The 18,844-nt window shown below is 44.9% G+C and overlaps 1 protein-coding gene across 2 annotated transcripts in view; it reads right to left on the reverse strand.

The window, feature by feature from the left end:
- The window catches only part of LOC126180933 (uncharacterized), a 131,621-nt gene that overhangs the window by 74,652 nt on the left and 38,125 nt on the right, over positions 1-18,844 (reverse strand). For both annotated transcript variants that reach the window (XM_049924731.1, XM_049924732.1), the window contains exons 6-7: positions 9,195-9,356; positions 277-488 (exon numbers count right to left, since the gene is read on the reverse strand). In XM_049924731.1, coding sequence (XP_049780688.1) covers positions 277-488; positions 9,195-9,356 — 374 coding nt within the window. The remainder of the gene's footprint in view (positions 1-276; positions 489-9,194; positions 9,357-18,844) is intronic.

Consider the following 18,844-nt stretch of genomic DNA (forward strand, 5'->3'; position numbering starts at 1 on the left):
TTGAACAAACCAAATTCTGTTATTTAGTTACTACTGCATATTTTTTAAAAAGCAAAACTAAACTTAAGTTCCAAGGAAAATTTGTATTAAATAGGATGACAATGACTGGAGTCCAAAACACATTCAAAAATCAAGATACATACAAGGGAGTTAACACACTATTTGGGTTTCAGTGTAGCTTCAAATGTGGTAGAATATATGCCCTCACCTAATTAACAGTGATTTCCATTTTGAACTAATTACTGGCTCTAGTATGATAATAACTGTGACATTAACCTCAGGCACAAGATAAGTAGCGACTTCCTGTCGCTGGCTGGGTGACATACTGCTGAAAGTTGATTTTACACCTTGCAGGAAACGTTGCAGCTGGCTCATGAAAACCGGTAACCGCGACTTCGCATAGCGGATGATTTCATGCCGTTCCTCACGTGAGAGTTCAGCCTTGCGCTTTGTGAAAAGATCACAAAGCAACAACAATTTTGCACCAGCTGGGGAAAAAATCCCACATTAGTTCTGTTACAAAATGTATTCTTGTGCCAGTTTACACAACAAACAACAAGAACACAGTTACATAATAGATATGTTCCTCTATAAATCCTATCTGGTAAGTGCCCTGACTGACAAGCAATACTCCATAATTGGCTGAACCAGTGTTTAATAAGCCACTTTTGTGTATGAACTACACTTCCTTAGAACTCAGACAATCCACTGCAAATCACTCATGACAAATATTCCCAGGTATTTTATGGCTGCTACTGTATCCAGAGATTTATTTTCAACAATGTAATGAAACAAACACAGGTCTTCACAACTGTGCAAGCACGATGTATTACATGCCAACAACCTGTCCCTGCACCAATCATCAATCCTCTGCAGTTTTTATTACATGAAATAGTTTTCTGTCTTCAAAAATTTTCTGTATACAGCAGCAACACATGTGAATAGCCTTACAGACCTTCCTACTTTATTCACTGGATCATTTTTGAGTTTTGTATGTATGAGGTAGTTCTGAATACAGTTACAAAGCCGACAGCTATTTCCCTCTAAGATATCCGGGGTTAATTTCATGTCAGAGCAACACAGAAAACAACATTTTCTACCAGAGCATCTCGGATTTCTTTCAAATTTGGTGCATACAATTATCCAGATGGAAAACTACCAACTTTCAGAGGTATAAAGGACTAGTGACGAAAGTTAAAGGTCTGAAAAATTTGGAAATTGTGTGAAATTTATGAGTTTCTCTCTCAACATAAATGACTATAATTCTGGTCCTAATCCAGATATAGCAATGAACATTATATAATTGAAAAGATAATGAGTACAGCTTCATGTTGATATGCAACATGGTAGGTTTCTAAGAATCTCCACATCCAAGGTGACACTGAATCCTCAAAACACCCAAGTTCAGTAAATATATTGTATTGCCACAGTAAGCTACTATAAACATGGTAAATATCAACATGGTACATCAACGCATCATGCTCAAAAATTTATTTTGTCGGGAACAGCACACTATCAAATTGCACAATAAATATGAAACGCAAACTATTAAAAACTACAAGTCATAAGTAATTACTGCAGTGATATTATATCCCATTTACAGTGTAGCGTCAAAGAAAAGGCAATAAAAATTGGTTACATCTTGTTTCACAAGTCTCCAATAATTAAATTGTTAATGTTCACCTTATCTGATATAGGGAGAGAGTACTTTCTTCCAGTCGATATCACTGGATTCAGTCTTGTGAGAATGTCAAATCTTCTGATAACCAAAGTGTCTGGTACAGCAGGAAACACACAAGTCGTAGAGATGATCCACATAAATGCAGGAAGCTGGTCCGCACTTCATTTGCTTCTCCACAAGTCTACAAGACTTATGCAACCCACAAATGAATGGCAAACACATATGTCTGTTACCAGCATTTCTTTCCACATAGCAATCACTGACTGTCCACCGAAGAATGCAATATTTACACCAGGATATGTATCTTTGAGACATGCATACAATTCCTTACGATTGTGCAACCCTAGCTGCCTCTGCTTATGTATGCCAGTTCCATTTTCTTTCACAGACAAAGTCTCCCCCCCCCCCCCCCCACCCCCCACCACCCCCTCTGGCATCACACAGCTCACATTACGAGCACAGCGAAAGAGTCATGTAATTAAACAGGCTTTTCACAATGTCTTACTTGGCTTTGTATTTGGTGTCACTAATATACCATGTTCTGCTACTAACTGTTTTGCTCTTCACACCATGTAATTGAAACAGAAAATTCTTTCAGTTTCCCTCATACACATATGTTTTTGTAAGTACTGTCAAAATTTGTATTTTGTCACAGATACGTATGATAGTGTGAAACTTATCTTTCACCTGGGCAATGATTTCTCTTTTTCCATTTTTTCACACTTTTCTTTCTCCAGTTGTGCCACATAAGTACAGGCCAACACTGTGACAACCTTTTCCAATTTTTGCTTTGGATACTTTTCCTCATGCTGAGGTCTCTCTTTCTTCACAGGAGATTCACCTAAAACCTGAAGGCTAGTAAGCTATTTAAAGAATCTAAAACCAGTTCTGACACTGATCCAACAACTGGAGGGGTTGATGGGTTTTGTGACTTTGCTTAGTAGATTCACTGCAAAATTTTTCGCCTAATCAAATTATTCTGTACTCTTGCATGACCTTCAAAAAATGGACTGCAACAGAACAGTTCTGACTTGAAATCTATTTTTATTTCCAAACAACAACTAAATAATACTTCACAGCACTTCTACACTGCAGTCTCAGTAAATGATCCACAAGCATGAAACAAGCTAATGATGACTGGTTGAAATAAAACTCTCTGTGAGTGGCTGTTCACAGCAAGACTTTTCACCAATTTGTCAGAATTACAGTAACTTCTATTGTCTGGTTTTCTGGGAAAACCCAGATACATAGCTGCTTACTTCATTTTGTTACTGTAGTGATGTAGATGAAACAAATTTTTGGTCGTGATGCCTTAAGTGTGTCTCTTGATATTTACCATGTTTATGGTAACATACTGGGACAATACAATACTTTTTTTCCAAAATCGTGTAGGCCCTGAACTGTGGTACCGTTATAACTTCAAGTTGAACAAATATATTTCAAGGACGACGCAATACATGTAAGTCACAGATCAAGTAAACAGAGCAAGACATGTATACACTTTAACAGTCAAATCATAACTGAGTCCGAGTCTAGCGGCCGCTGGCTGGCTGGCCGCTTAGGTGGCGCTGCTGCTGCATGGCTGGCAGACAGCGCCGCATGTAGAGGATGCGCGTAACTGCGCGGCGGCACTTTGAAAGATCGGTGAGTCACAACACTTTTCCCCCCTTTGAAGTTTTTGCACAGGTCTTGATGGAGGTGGCCTGAGAATTGCTAATGTCCATAGGTGTTGTTCGACTGGCCGAGGAGGAGGCTTCCCATTCGGACGGAAGTGTCCCCGATGATAACAGGTCGAGATGACAGCAGACGTGGGGGGTCAAATCTGCTGGGGCCCCGTGCACCAATCTGCCCATTGCGTCAAGTCCGGTTGTTATAACAGGAGACATGGGCGATGTGTCCGCGTCCGTAGGAGAAGGAGGCGAGTAGAGTTGCTCCGACAGATGATGGTCATCTGGTTCCTGCATGGGTGCATCTCCTGTTGGTGTCAGTTCTTGTAATGGCACCGATATGATGGTGAGAGGACTGTGTTGTAAGTAATGAGAGATTCCAGGATCCCGAGCGTCAGGTAGAACCTAAGGTGGCGTAGCAGCATCTGGAACAGGCGTTGCCGGCACACGAGGCCGAAGCTGGTCCAAATGACTTACTGCAACACCCGTGTCCGTCATGATTTCATACAGGTGTTGGCCACGGTGTCGTAAGATGCGGCCAGGACTCCATTTTGGCCACCTGCTATATACCCGTACCCATACAAGGTCGCTGGTGGTGAACCGGCCAAGCGAAGGCACCCACTGCCGTGAGGTGGAAGGCCGCAGAATTTGAAGTAGCGTGCCACGTAAGAGCTCAGCCGGGCTGTGGTCGCCCATTACGTGAAACGGTAAGAAGCCAGAAATTGGAGAAGCGCATCATCAGCAGCAGAAGAAGTCAGGAGTTTCCTCATCTGATCCTTAAATGTGCGGACCAGTCACCTCACCGTTTGACTGTGGATGGAACGGAGGGGCCGTGACATGCATGACACCATGACGGGCACAAAAATCCACAAAATCAGAAGAGGCAAATTGCGGACCATTATCAGTAACAAGAGTAGAGGGAAGGCCTTCCAAAAAGAAAATGCGAGCTAGAGCATTGGTGGTTGCCGCGGTGGTAGGCGACGTGCAACGGACAATGGAAGGAAAGTTAGAGTAGGCGTCAATAACAAGAAGCCAATAAGTACCTAAAAAAGGTCCCATGAAGTCAGTATGAATACACTCCCAGGGCTTCTCAGACGAAGGCCACGGTGACAAAGATGACTTCGGGGCGGTGGCCTGTGACGCACAAGTGCCACAGGCAGCGACCATGTGTGCGATTTCAGAGTCGAAGCCGGGCCAGTACATATGACAGCGCGCCAGAGAGTTTGTGCGAGAGACACCCCAGTGCCCTTGGTGAAGGAGGCACAAGACCGAAGCCCGCAAAGACGCAGGGACCACAACACGTGGCGAAGCATTTTTGGTGGAAAGGAGGGAACACCATCCCTAGCCGTGAGGTGGTAACGCAAAGCATAGTAGTTCCGCAACGGATCAGAAGTCTTAGTGGACAGACGATCTGGCCAACCCTTCTGAATACAGCGTAAAAGCCGGGAGAGGGTAGGGTCAGAACCCGTAGCAACCGCCAGCCGGTCCCTGGTGATGGGGAACCCATCCACAACCCGCTGCTCGGCAACATCCAGGTGGAAACACAAAAGTTCGTCCCTATTGAATGCCAGATTAGGACCCATGGGAAGACAAGACAGTGCATCAGCATTTGCATGCTAAGCCGTCAGCTGGAAATGAATCTCATAATTGAAACGAGACAAGTAAAGAGCCCAACGCTGGAGGCGGTCTGCAGCCTTGTCGGGAAGTGACGTTGATGGATGAAACAAGGAAACAAGTGGTTTGTGATCCGTAACAAGATGTAATTTGGATCCATAGAGAAAAACACCAAACTTATGAAGAGCATAAATAATGGCCAAAGCTTCTTTTTCAATTTGAGAATACTTTTGTTGGGCATCCATGAGTGTTTTGGAGGCATAAGCAATGGGTTGTTCAGAACCATCAGAAAAACGGTGTGCAAGGACTGCACCAACCCCGTATTGAGAGGCGTCTGTGGCAAGAACAAGATGTTGGCCAGGTCGATAAGTAGCCACGCACAGGGCCTGTTTCAGCATAGTCTGGAAAGTCAGCATTTCTGGAAAGTCACATCACATGACGTGGACCAGTGAAAAGGCACATTTTTATGCAACAGGCGATGCATTGGCTGAGCCACCAAAGCAGCAGACAGTAAAAACCTGTCATAGTATGCTATTTTCCCCAAGAAGGCCTGCAGTTCCTTAACAGATGTAGGGCGAGGAAGGGCATCGATCGCAGCGACAGTTTGCTGAAGAGGACAATTACCATCCCGAGAGGGTTGAAACCCCAAGTACTTGATAGATGCCTGAAAAAAATTTTGATTTCTGAAGATTACACTTAATACCGGCAGTCTGTAAGACATGAAAAGGTGTGCAGAGATTCTGAAGATGTTCTTCAGTGGTGGAGCCAGTGACAACAATGTCGTCCATGTAATTTATACACCCAGGGACAGTGAGCAATAATTGTTCCAAGAATCGCTGAAAGAGAGCAGGGGCGCTGGCAACCCCGAATGGCAATCGTTGGTATTGATAGAGGCCAAAAGGCGTGTTAAGGACAAGAAACTGCCGGGAAGCAGTGTCAAGAAGAAGTTGATGATAAGCTTCTGAAAGGTCAAGTTTAGAAAAATACTGGCCTCCAGCAAGTTTAGTGAACAATTCTTCAGGTCGAGGCATAGGGTAAGTGCCGATAAGGCATTGAGCATTTACAGTGGCTTTGAAATCGCCACAGAGACAAAGATCACCATTTGGCTTATCAACGACAACAGCAGAGGAACACTCACTGGAAATGACAGGAAGCAAGACCCCCTGAAGCAGTGAGACGATCCAGCTCCCGTTTAACCTGATAACGAAGGCCCACAGGAATGGGCCGAGCCCGAAAAAACTTAGACTGAGCAGTGGGTTTGAGTGTGATATGAGCTTCAAAGTCGTTTGCACAGCCTAACCCAGGAGAAAAAAGGGACGAAAATGTCGTCGACAAGGAATCCAACTGAGCATAAGGAATAGCATCAGAGATGATATTGACAGAGTCATCTATGGAGAACCCAAAAACGGGAAAGGCATTGAAACCAAAAAGATTCTCCACGTTACTATGGTCGACCACAAATATGGGAACAGTGCGAACGACAGATTTGTAAGATACCTCAGCATCAAATTGTCCCAAGAGAGAAATCTTTTGTTTATAGTAAGTCCGTAATTGCCTACTGACAGGTGACAGGATTGGAAAACCAAACTGAAGATACATCTGAGAATTGATGATAGTGGCAGCAGAACCAGTATCCACCTGCATGCGAACATCTCAACCAAGTATTTGGACAGCGAGGAATAACTTCCCTGAAAGAGAAGAAGTACAATTGACAGACAACACAGAATCAGAATCAGCGCCATGGTCATGAACATCATGTATGAGGTAGGATTTGCCAACGGATGACACATGACTTTTTTTTTTTTTTTTTTTTTTTTTTTTTGCATTTGTGACACACGGCCCAACGTTGTGGACAATCCTCTCGAGAATGTTTCGTAAAACACCATGGACATGAAGGAAGTTGCCGGGGGTTTTGCTGCAGTTTCTTAGAGGGTTGTTTACGGTTAGGCTGAGGCTGCACTTGGGAGCGTACTGTGGCCACGTCGGCCAGCGGGGACACGGCACACGTTTCGTCAACAGCGCACAGAGGTTTTATTTCCCAGAGGTTTTATTTCCCAGAGGTTTTATTTCCCAGACATCACCCCATGCCTTTATTTGTGCTCCAGTGGCGCGAGAAATTTCGAAAGACTGAGCGATGGATAGGACTTCATCTAGAGTTGGATTTGCCAATTGAAGGGCACGTTGCCTAACTTCTTTGTCTGGCACCAACCGGATAATGGCATCCCGTACCATGGAATCGGCGTAGGATTCTTTGTGCACTTCAGTAACAAATTTACACTCTCGATTGAGGCTGTGAAGTTCAGCAGCCCAAGCACTATAGGATTGATGCGGTTGTTTTTGACAACGATAAAAGGCAACATGAGAGGCTAGCACATGCGTATGCTTTTGAAAATAGACAGACAGAAGTGAGAACATTTCAGCAAAGGACAAAGACGCAGGATCTTTCAAATGAGCCAATTGCGACAACAACCGATACATTTGAGGTGAAGTCCATGAAAGGAACAGAGACTTACATGTTTGGTCGTCCGCGACATGAAATGCCAGGAAGTGCTGTCGAAGACGTTTTTCGTAATCAGACCAGTCTTCCGCCGTCTTGTCGTCAGAAGGAAAAGGTGGTAGAGACAACGACGAGAGACGACCCGCGTTTGTCGCCGCAACAAAATCACGAATCGCATTTGTGAGAAGCGTTTGCTGTTCAATGAGAACTTGCAATAGTTGCTCTAAAGTAGCCATGGAAACATGTGAGTCAACGATGAAAAAGAAAAATTCACTACCTCGTCGCCAATTGTTATAACTTCAAGTTGAACAAATATATTTCAAGGACGACGCAATACATGTAAGTCACATATCAAGTAAACAGAGTAAGACATGTATACACTTTAACAGTCAAATCATAACCAAGTCCGAGTCTAGCGGCCACTGTCTGGCTGGCTACTTAGGTGGCGCTGCTGCTGCATGGTTGGCAGACAGCGCCGCATGTAGAGGACGCGCGTAACTGCGCGGCGGCACTTTGAAAGATCAGCGAGTCACAACAGGTATCTTGAGACATACAAGGTCAATGACCTTGAACTCATTAGCTTTTCAATAATATAAGTTTCATTCCTGTATCTGGATTAAAACTAGTATTACAGTCATTTATGAGACACTTATGTAAATTTCACAAAATTTCGAAACTTTGCTGACCTGCGACTTTCTTGACAATTCTCAAATATATTTGAAAATTAGTAGTTTTCTATCTCTTATTGGGCTCATGGAATGCACTAAATTTCAAAGAAATGAGAGTGGGTCAGGTTGAGTGTTACATTTAACTGACATGGAATTACCCCAGGGGAAATATCCAGAGAAGTCTCACTGTCTCCTTCATAATGTTTTTACTACTTTTTACAAAAAAACAGTAAATTCAACATTGCTTTCTAACTACAAAGCTCTGCTGCAAGCAAAGGTAATATATTTCACTATTCTCGTTTCCAATACTTTCAAGTTGTCTAATTTTTGATTGAGCACATGTTATCTCCCATACAAGAATTCTTACTTCATTGATTTACTATAGTGTTTCACAATAAGATCCTTACATGAAGTCTTTCTATTGCTTGTTATCCCTTCCAGGAGATAGACTTGTGTAGCAGAATCTGTTAAGCTTTCAGAAAGTATGTAAAAAATCTTCTGAAAATATTTGGCAACTCATCTACCTTTGTTTTTCCTCCTACTTGTTTTAATTTGTAAATTTTTCCCCAGATACAGTTGAAGAGAGGAAAAATAATCACTTTGCATTAAACCTTTCAACTGAAGCTATATTATTATATTCAGTCACTCTGGCACAGATAAACTGATATCGCTTCTGGTCATTCAAGATTTATGTATAAATTACTAATCATGCAAGATTAAAAAATTAATTATTATTAATCAGAGTGATATTTTCACTCAGCAGTGGAGTGTGCACTGATATGAAACTTCCTGGCAGATTAAAACTGTGTGCTAGACCGAGACTCGAACTTGAGACTGTTGCCTTTCGTGGGCAACTGCTCTACCATCTGAGTTACTCAAGCACGACTCACACCCCGTCCTCACAGCTTTACTTCTGCCAGTATCACCCTCCTACCTTCCAAACTACACACAAGTTCTCCTGAGAGGTCCTGAGTTCAAGTCTCAGTCCAGTATACAGTTTTAATCTGCCAGGAAGTTTCAATTATTGTTAATGTAAATTTAAGTAAAAAAAAACTGTAAGAACAAACCTACGGCAGCTTCTCTCACAGATTGCTTCACAACAAAACATAATTTGGCCGGATTAGAATTAAGGCTATCTGCAGAATGCTCGCCTGTGGAGGATTTGGCGCTGAAATGTTCGATGATTTGACTGGCACTGGCATGCATGTCGGAAACTAGGCCAATTATTTCTGGAAGAAACAAAGAAAAACATGTAGCATGCCAATTAGTTTCACATAATTGACTCAAAACTGTCAAAAATATGGTGACTAAAAGAAAAAACCTACATATATCACCATCATTTACAGAAGCCAAAACACTATAAATGAACATCCATGGCAGAATTACCTTAACTGTGCAACAACATAAAAGTAAACTCCACTAACATGATTATACCTTGCATAAAATACTAGGTACCTCTGTGATTGACAGATTGCAGTTCACAAGACTCTACATGTACCTACAAAATAGGCAACACTGCAGTACATGACACTCAAGAAAGACTGACTATTGGCTGGCGGCAGGCCTCTACTGCTTGACTAGCTGATATGTCAATCACAAAATTATTTTAATCAAAGTATGAGACTGCTGGAGAGCTAATTGTTCTGAGTGTTCACCTCAACATGTACTTCAGTGCTTTTCTTGATCAAGTTGGTAAATTTCATAATGAAACAGCTGTGGACTTCCTCTTCTGAAATAGTATTGCTATGAACAATCCCAATTTTATTTCTTGTGTAGTGCTATTTGTTTTTGAACAGATAGAAATCCCCTCACACTTAGACACTATTTGTTCCCCTTAGTTCACTGGTATATCAATAACTGGAAGCTTGTGGCCAACACAGTGACAACAAAGAAATATCATGCATCCAATCAACAACAGCGAATGTCTCCACATTTGCACTGAAGTAAAGAGATTTGACTCAAACACACAATCAATTGTTCTTTCAACGCACTTCTTGATTTAGTTTTCCTTCCCCCTGGAGGGCACCTTCCTGAAGCTAGACTGGTTTACTGTATGAAATGCATTCCCAAATCTCATCCAGGTCTCACAGTCACTGCCCCTTCTTGTTAGACAACCTCCTTACATGGGACGACAAATGTTATGTACAGTATTTTTGCTTTGGTGGTGCTGATTTTTCACGATTCGTAACAAAACTGGTATATTTATGGTCAATGTGTATAATAATTCTGGCAAGGGCTGATGTTCTCTGAACAGATTATAGAAGTGGCAGCTGGAGCTTCAGGAAGTGTGTGTGTTAACTTCAGCCAGCACATCTCTCAGTTAGATGACTATGGCCCTTAATGTGAGGTTAGAAGAACTAAGAGTTATATTTCTTTTCTGGCGCTACAAAAAACCACACTCTTTCTAAAGGCAAATGACTAATTACACATATAGTACACAGTTTTACATTATCTTAATGCCATAAACAGTGTTAATACATTATAACAACACAAATTAACACCGATTCTGCCACATGGGGTTCTTTAATTTCAGGTAATTTTGATTTCCAGAATACAAAAATAACAATATTTTTGTTGAATTAATCCTACTTTTTGAGATAAAGGCAATCTCATTTATAATGGCAATTAAATTACAAAAAAAATAGGAGAATATTTTTAAATCTTTTATTTTAAAGTTATCAGATTATTTCAACAAGCAAATTGCTGTAAATTATACAAGGAATAATAAAATTAATCATAACAACAAAAACATATCAATAAGAATTAAGAAAAAGGTTTTGTATGAGATTTTCTTCAGTGTTTTTCGTCTGGCCAGTCTCTCTGCAAATTCCAGCAGTAGTCTGCCATCATATGGTGATCCCAACGGCATTGATATGTTTCCTTGATGTCCAACTGGAACTGTTCCCCTTGCTCTTGGCTGTAATTGCCCAGGTTGTCAGAAAATTTATCTAAATGACTGTGGGGGAAAAAAAATTATGCAATTTGTCACTCATACTACCTCCTAGTTTTTGGAAATTCTGGAGCACTTTGTCTACTATTGAAGGACTGACAAAAAGCTTGTCCACACCTTTAATTCAACTTGAGTCGCGGTTTGTGAAATAATCATTGTTTATAAGAGTACAGATTTGTGGCCCATCAAAAATTCCTGCTTTTAACCAGGGAATGATTGACAAATGTATTTGAAGCCATTGCCATTCCTTTGTAAAGCTTTAACAAAATGTTTTATAGGAGCAGTGGAGCAAGAATGATTTTTTCCCGAATGACCAATGGTTCACGAACGATGTTATCTTTTCCTACAGTCAGGTTCATCCCCTGTGGCCAGTCTTTGCTACTCCAATGCTCATTTTCACACGACTATCCCACAGCCAAAGAAAACGAGGATATTTAATGATTTAATGGTTCGTTGGTTGATTGGTTGGTTTAGAAGAGGGGAGAAGGGACCAAACTACGAGGTCATTGGTCCCTTGTACCTAATAAAGCAATGTGTGTCCGCTACAGTGAGTGGATCGTCATTAAAAGTGCTGGTTCCGGATGAACGGTACGATGCCAACAGAAATGCATGACACACGTCTCCATGGCGAAAAACTGGAACCCATGGGCTAAAGCCCATGCTTGCACATTGTGGATGGCTTCCTGTAGGCAACACTCAGCATCACCAGGACTGGAGCAGCCGAACAAAATGCAGAAGTCGTCTGCATACAGAGAGGGCCAAACAGCTGCTGCTAGACCATTAATGGCCACTAAAAAGAGAGAGACGCTCAATACAAAGCCCTGCAGGACTCCATTCTCCTGCATTTTGCTGGAACTATGGGAGGCACCAACTTGGACACCCAAAGTACGAAGCTAGATGAAGTTTTGGATAAAAATCGGGAGTAGGATCCAGAGACCCCATTCATGCAATATGGCAAGGATATGATGTCGCCAGGTTGTGTTGTATGCTTTAGGTAAGTCAAAAAAGATGGCAAGCAAGTGTTGGCATCTGGGAAAGTATGTTCGGATGGCAGACTCGAGGGACACAAGATTATAAGTGGTAGAGCGACCCTGGCGGAGGCCACCCTGACATGAAGCCAGCACGCCATGTGACTCCATGACCCAACCCAACTGCCGACACACCATACGTTCCAGCAACCTCTCAAACAACGTGGGTGACGCTGATGGGCTGATAGCTATCCACATCAAGTGGGTTTTTAACGGGTTTGAGCATTGGAATGACTGTGCTCTCCCGCCATTGCGATGGAAAGATGCCATCGCACCAGACCCAGTTGAAGATGAAGAAGATATGTCGCTTGTAGTCAATGAGAGATGTTTAATCATCTGGTTGTGGATCCGATCAGGCCCAGGAGCTGTGTCGGGGTAATGTGCAGGGGCACTAAGGAGCTCCCTCTCTGTAAATGGGGAGTTATAGGATTCACTGTGGCGTGCAGTGCATGAGAGGACTTTCACTTCCACCCACCGTTTGAGAGTGCAAAAGGCTGGGGGGTAATTCTCCGGCAAACAGAGTGCTCGGCAAAGTGCTGGGCATTAAAATCTCCGAAAAGTAGGAAATGTTTAGGTAGTTGATCAATCAGTGCAGTTAATACATTCAGGGGTACTGCACCATCTGGAGGAAGATATACAGTTATTTTCTGTGCAGACAGTTATTTTCTGTGTCGTCCTTATTCTAACAGCCACAGCTTCAAGAGGGGTTTCAAGGGTCACAGTGTCACTACAGACTGAGTTTAGGACATAAACACAAACTCCACCTGACACTAGATTATAGTCGCTATGGTTCCTGTAACATTCCTTAGAGCCACGGAGAACCGGGGTCCACATATCTGGGAACCAGGTTTCCTGGAGGGCAATGCAGACAGCAGGTATAAAGCTTAACAGTTGCCGTAGCTCAGCCAGGCGGTGGAAAAAAGTGCTGCATTTCCACAGAAGGAAGACATCATCATGAGACTGGGAAGGAATGGAACATTCAATGAGGCAGTTTACGCATCAGGGTCACCTGCTGCCACTAACGTTTTGCCTGAGCAGTCTATATCCATTGTGTCTGAGGGTCTGGCAAGATCTAGGTCCTCAACGGATATCAGAATCTCCACCCTATCCTCAGATGGTTAAATGGCTGACTGGTTTGTTGGTTTAAAGGTGGGAGAAGGGACCAAACTAAAAGAGGTCATCGGTCCCTTGTTCCTAATAAAACAATGCCACAAGTGTGAGAATAAAACGGACGAAACACATAACACAAATGGAAAGAAAGGAAAAGCCACAAAAACAAAGGGAAGTCAATGAACACTAAAAGGAACAAAAGAGGACAAGAAAACAACAGCGAGATGCTAGAAACAGAAGAGAGTAAAACATGAAAGCAGATTACAGTGGCTGGCCAACCACGAGGATAAAAAGGAAAAGCCAGCCACTCTGCACCACCTCAAAAACTCCACCCTAAAAGCACTATGGTGGAGGACACAGAGAGACAAAGGACACGCGCTAAAACCTATGTAGAAGTATAAAACCCACTCTCACGCATAAAACGTAAAACTGAAGGTGGTGTGGAGGCATTGTCGCCCAACACCAAAGGCAGGGTGCTGAGAAAGTTATAAGTCTGCCGCAGAGCGGCTGAAAGTGGGCAGTCCAGCAAGAGGTGGATGACTCATTTGGGAGCCACAGCGACACTGAGGTGGGTCCTCACAACAGAGTAGGTAACCATGCGTTAGCCACATATGGCCAATGCGGAGCCGGCAGAGGACAACTGATTCCCTGCAAGAGGCCTGCATGGAAGACTTCCACACATTCGTAGTCTCCTTAATGACACACAGGTTGTTGTGCATGCTGTTATGCCATTCCGTCTCCCAAAGCCACAAAACCCTGCGGTGTAAGACAGAACACAGCTCCACTTCGGAGATGCCTATATCTAGAAGCTGTTTCCGCATCGTCTATTTGGCCAGCCTGTCGGCAAGTTCATTGCCGGGGATTCCGATGTGTCCTGGGGTCCACACAAACACCACAGAATGGCAGGACTATTCCAGGGCATAGATGGACTCCTGAATGAATGCTACCAGAGGGTGGCGAGGGTAGCACTGGTTGATAGCTTGTAGGCTGCTCAATGAGTCAGTACACAGGAGAAATCACTCGCCAGGGCATGAGCGGATGTACTCAAGAGCACGAGATATGGCCACCAGCTCTGCAGTGAAAACACTGCAGCCACCTGGCAAGGAATACTGCTCAATATGTCCTCCATGAACATATGCGAAGCCTACGTAACAGTCAGCCATTGAGTCATCGATGTAAACCACTTCAGAGCCCCGGAACACGTCAAGAATTGAGAGGACATGACAGTGGAGAGTGGCGGGGTTAATGGAGTCCTTAGGGCCATACAAAAGGTCCAGACAAAGCTGCAGCCAAAGTGTACACCATGGAGGCGTACATGAACAGACCGCAAGTAGAGGTGGTAAAGGAAAGGACTACAGTTCGGAGAGATGGGACTGCATGCAAACCGCAATCAATAGCCCCAATCTGGGCAGCCGATGCAGGAGATGGACTGCCACGGGCGGGAAAAGGAGATGGTAATTCAGATGCTCAGCGGAACTATGAATGTGTGCTCAGATGCTCAGCGGAACTATGAATGTGTGCTGCGTAACTGGTGAGCAGTTGTGCACGTCTGATCTGCAGTGGAGGGACACCAGCCTCCACCAGTACGGTGGTCACTGGACTCGCCCTAAAAGCTCCTGTCGCTAATCAAACCCCACAGTGGTGCACAGGGTCGAGTAAATGCAATGCTGAAGGCGCTGCTGAACCATAAACCACACTCCCATAGTCAATTCGGGATTGGACAAGGGCTATGTAGAGCTGCAGCAGAGTACACCGATCTGCACCCCAATTGGTGTTACTCAGGCAATGGAGGGCACTGAGGTGCTGCCAGCACTTCTGCCTAATCTGACAAAGATGAGAGAGCCAAGTCAATCGAGTGTCGAAAACCAGTCCTAGAAATTGATATGTCTCCACTACAGTGAGTGGATTGTCATTAAGGTAAAGTGTGGGTTCCAGATGAATGGTACGACACCGACAGAAGTGCATGACACACGACTTTGCGGCTGAAAACTGGAAGCCATGGGCTAGAGCCCATTACTGTACCTTGTGGATGGCTCCCTGGAGGCACCGCCACTCAGCAACAACAGTAGCGGAGCAGCCGTACAAAATGCAGAAGTCATCTGCATACATAGAAGGTGAGACGGAAGGCCCAACAGCTGCAGATAGACCGTTAATGGCCACTAAAAATAGAGAGACACTCAATACAGGGGCCTGCAGAACTCCATTCTCCTGGATATGGATGGAACTATGGGGGTCACCAACTTGGACACTGAAAGTACAGAGCAACAGGAAGTTTTGGATAAAAATCGGGAGTGGTCCCCGGAGACGCCACTCATACAATGTGGCAAGGATATGATGTCGCCAAGTCAGGTCGTATGCTTCACGTAAGTCAAAAAAGACGGCAAGCAGGTGTTGCCATCTGAAAAAGGCTGTTCGGATGCCAGACTCTATGGGCACAAGATTATCAGTAGTACAGCGACCATGGCGGAAGCCGCCCTGACATGGAGCCAGCATGCCAAGTGACTCCACGACCCAACCCAACTGCCGCCATGCCATACCATACCATACCATACCATACCATACCATACCATACCATACGTTCCAGCAGCTTACAAAGAATGTTGGTGAGGCTGATGGGCCAATAGCTATCCACATCGCGCGGGTTTTTACCGCGTTTGATCACCGTAATAATGATGCTCTCCCGCCATTGTGATGGAAAGACACCATCGCACCAGATCCGGTTGAAGATGATGAGAAGATGGCTGTGGATGCGTTCAGGCCCAGGAGCTGTGTCAGGTCAATGTGCAAGGGTACTGAGGAGCTCCCACTCTGTAAATGAGGCGTTATAGGATTCACTGTAGCGTGTAGTGAATGAGAGGACGTTCCCTTCCAGCCGCCGTTTGATTGTGTGAAAGGCTGGGGGGTAATTCTCTGACGCAGAGGCTCGAGTATAGTGCACAGCAAAGTGTTTGACAATCGCGTTTGCGTCGGTACATAGCTCGCCATTTATGGTAACACCGGGGACACCTGTTGGGGCCTGGTACCCCGAAAGACGTTTGATCTTTGCCCAGACTTGGGAAGGTGACGTGTGGCACCCAATGGTGGAGACGTATCTCTCCCAGCATTCTTTCTTCCGTTGTTTGATAAGGTAACGAACACGGGCACGGAACCGTTTAAAGACTATGAGGTGCTCCAGAGAAGGGTGCCACTTATGCCGCTGTAGAGATTGCCAACGCTCCTTAATTGCTTCAGCGACTTCCAGCAACCACCAAGGGACTGCCTTACACCTCGAGCACCCTAAATAGCGAGGGATCGCGTTTTCTGCTGCAGAAACAATTGTGCTAGTCACCTGCTCAACCATCACTTTGATGTTACTGCGGGGGGGAGATTCTGCGGTGACAGCAGGGGTGAAAGTTCCCCAGTCCACCTTGTTTGAACTAGGCAGGCATCCATCTGTCTGATGCTGGGGCAGTGACAGGAAGATGGGGACGTGGTCACTACCACACAGGTCATCATGTGCTCTCCAGTGGATAGATGGGAGAAGTTCTGGGACGCAAATTGATAAATCAATGGCCGAGTAACTACCATGAGCCACACTGAAATGTGTGGTGACCCCAGTACTGGAAAGGCATGGAACATTCAGTGAGGCACTTTACGCCTCAGAGTCACCTGCTGCCACCAATTTATTGCCTGAGAAATATATATGCATTGTGTCTGAGGGTCAGGCAAGATCTAGGTCCTCAGCGGACGCCAAAATCTCCAAACCATCCTAAGCCGCAGTGCTTTTTTTTTTTTTTTTTTTTCCATGGTTTTAGGGCGCAAAACTGCTAAGGTCATTAGCGCCCGGTCTGTGACTTAGGAAACAGTAAAAAAACGAAAACGGAAACTAGCAGCAATGGGAACGAAAGTCATAAAACTGGAGAAACTAAAAGCAGAAGGAAGGCTTAAAAATTCACTACAGTAGGGGGTTGGTTGTCCCAAAAAAACTTCAAATGACTGACGTCATTTCACTGGCACGAATGAACTCTAGAACGCGATCGGCCGATCGCGTGTCATCTGCTAAAATTGACGATATATCAGGCGACAGCTGTAGACGGGCGCGTAACGGAGTAAAATAGGGGCACTCAATTAAAAGGTGTCTTACCGTCCACAACTGAGAGCAGTGGGGACAGAGTGGGGGAGGATCGCCGCTTAAAAGATGTATATGGCTAAAAAGACAGTGCCCTATCCGGAGTCTAGTTAAAATTACCTCCTCCCAACGATGCGTTCGGGAGGAAGAGGTCCAAGCACAAGGAAGAGTTTTCACGTCCCGCAATTTATTTTGGGGAAGTGTCGACCAGTGCGCGTGCCATAAATGAACAACACGACGACATAAAACGCTCCGTAGATCGGCGACGGGAATCGATGGAATAGCTGGCCGAAGAAGAGAGACTGCAGCCTTGGCTGCAATATCGGCCGCCTCATTTCCGCAGATACCAACGTGTCCCAGGAGCCAGAGGAACACCACCGAGACGCCCCCCAGGTGGAGCAAGCGCAGACAGTCCTGAATCCGGTGGACCAGAGGGTGCACAGGGTAAAGAGCTTGGAGACTGAGGAGAGAGCTGAGAGAATCTGAGCAGATAACATACTGTATCCGCTGATGGCGGCGGATGTAGTGGACAGCCCGGAGAACAGCGTAAAGCTCCGCAGTATAGACCGAACACTGGTCGGGAAGCCGAAAGTGATTTGGGGTGTCGCCAACAACATAGGCACTCCCTACACCGAACGATGTTTTCGAGCCATCGGTGTAAATAAATGTGGCTTCCGTCATTTGTGCACATAGAGCAGCAAATGCCCGACGATAAACAAGTGAAGGGGTACCATCCTTGGGAAATCGACAAAGGTCACGGAGCAGGCAGATCCGGGGACGGAGCCAAGGCAGTGCTGTACCCCAAGTTGACAAGAAGGTTTTAGGAAAGCGGAAGGAAAGAGAATGGAGCAGTTGACGGAAACAGACTCCCGGTGGTAGTAGGGAGGAGGGGCAGCCTGCATACCCTACATCAAAGGAGGCGTTGAAAAATATGTCATGGGCTGGATTAGCAGGCATGGAAGACAGATGGCTGGCATAACGGCTCAGAAGGACTGCTCGCCGATTGGACAGCGGAGGTTCAGCAGTCTCAGCATACAGGCTTTCCAAAGGGCTATTGTAAAAAGCTCCAGACACTAAGCGTAATCCACGGTGGTGGATAGAGTCGAGACGCCGAAGAATAGACGGCCGAGCAGAGGAGTAGACTATGCTTCCATAGTCCAATTTCGAGCGCACTAAGGCGCGATAGAGGCGGAGAAGGACCACTCGGTCCGCTCCCCAGGAGGTACCATTCAGGACACGGAGGGTGTTGAGGGATCGCAGACAGCGAGCCGAAAGATACGAAATGTGGGAGGACCAGCATAGTTTTCTGTCAAACATAAGACCCAAGAATTTAGCGACGTCTGAAAACGGAAGGTTGACAGGTCCTAGATGTAAGGAGGGTGGAAGAAACTCCTTACGTTGCCAAAAATTAACACAAACGGTCTTACTGGGAGGAAAACGGAAGCCGGTGTCGATGCTCCAAGAGTGGAGGCGATCGAGACACCCTTGAAGACGTCGTTCAAGAAGGCTAGTCCGTTGAGA

The sequence above is a fragment of the Schistocerca cancellata genome, chromosome 1 (assembly GCF_023864275.1).
Source record: "Schistocerca cancellata isolate TAMUIC-IGC-003103 chromosome 1, iqSchCanc2.1, whole genome shotgun sequence".
NCBI classification, from domain to species: Eukaryota; Metazoa; Arthropoda; class Insecta; order Orthoptera; family Acrididae; genus Schistocerca; species Schistocerca cancellata.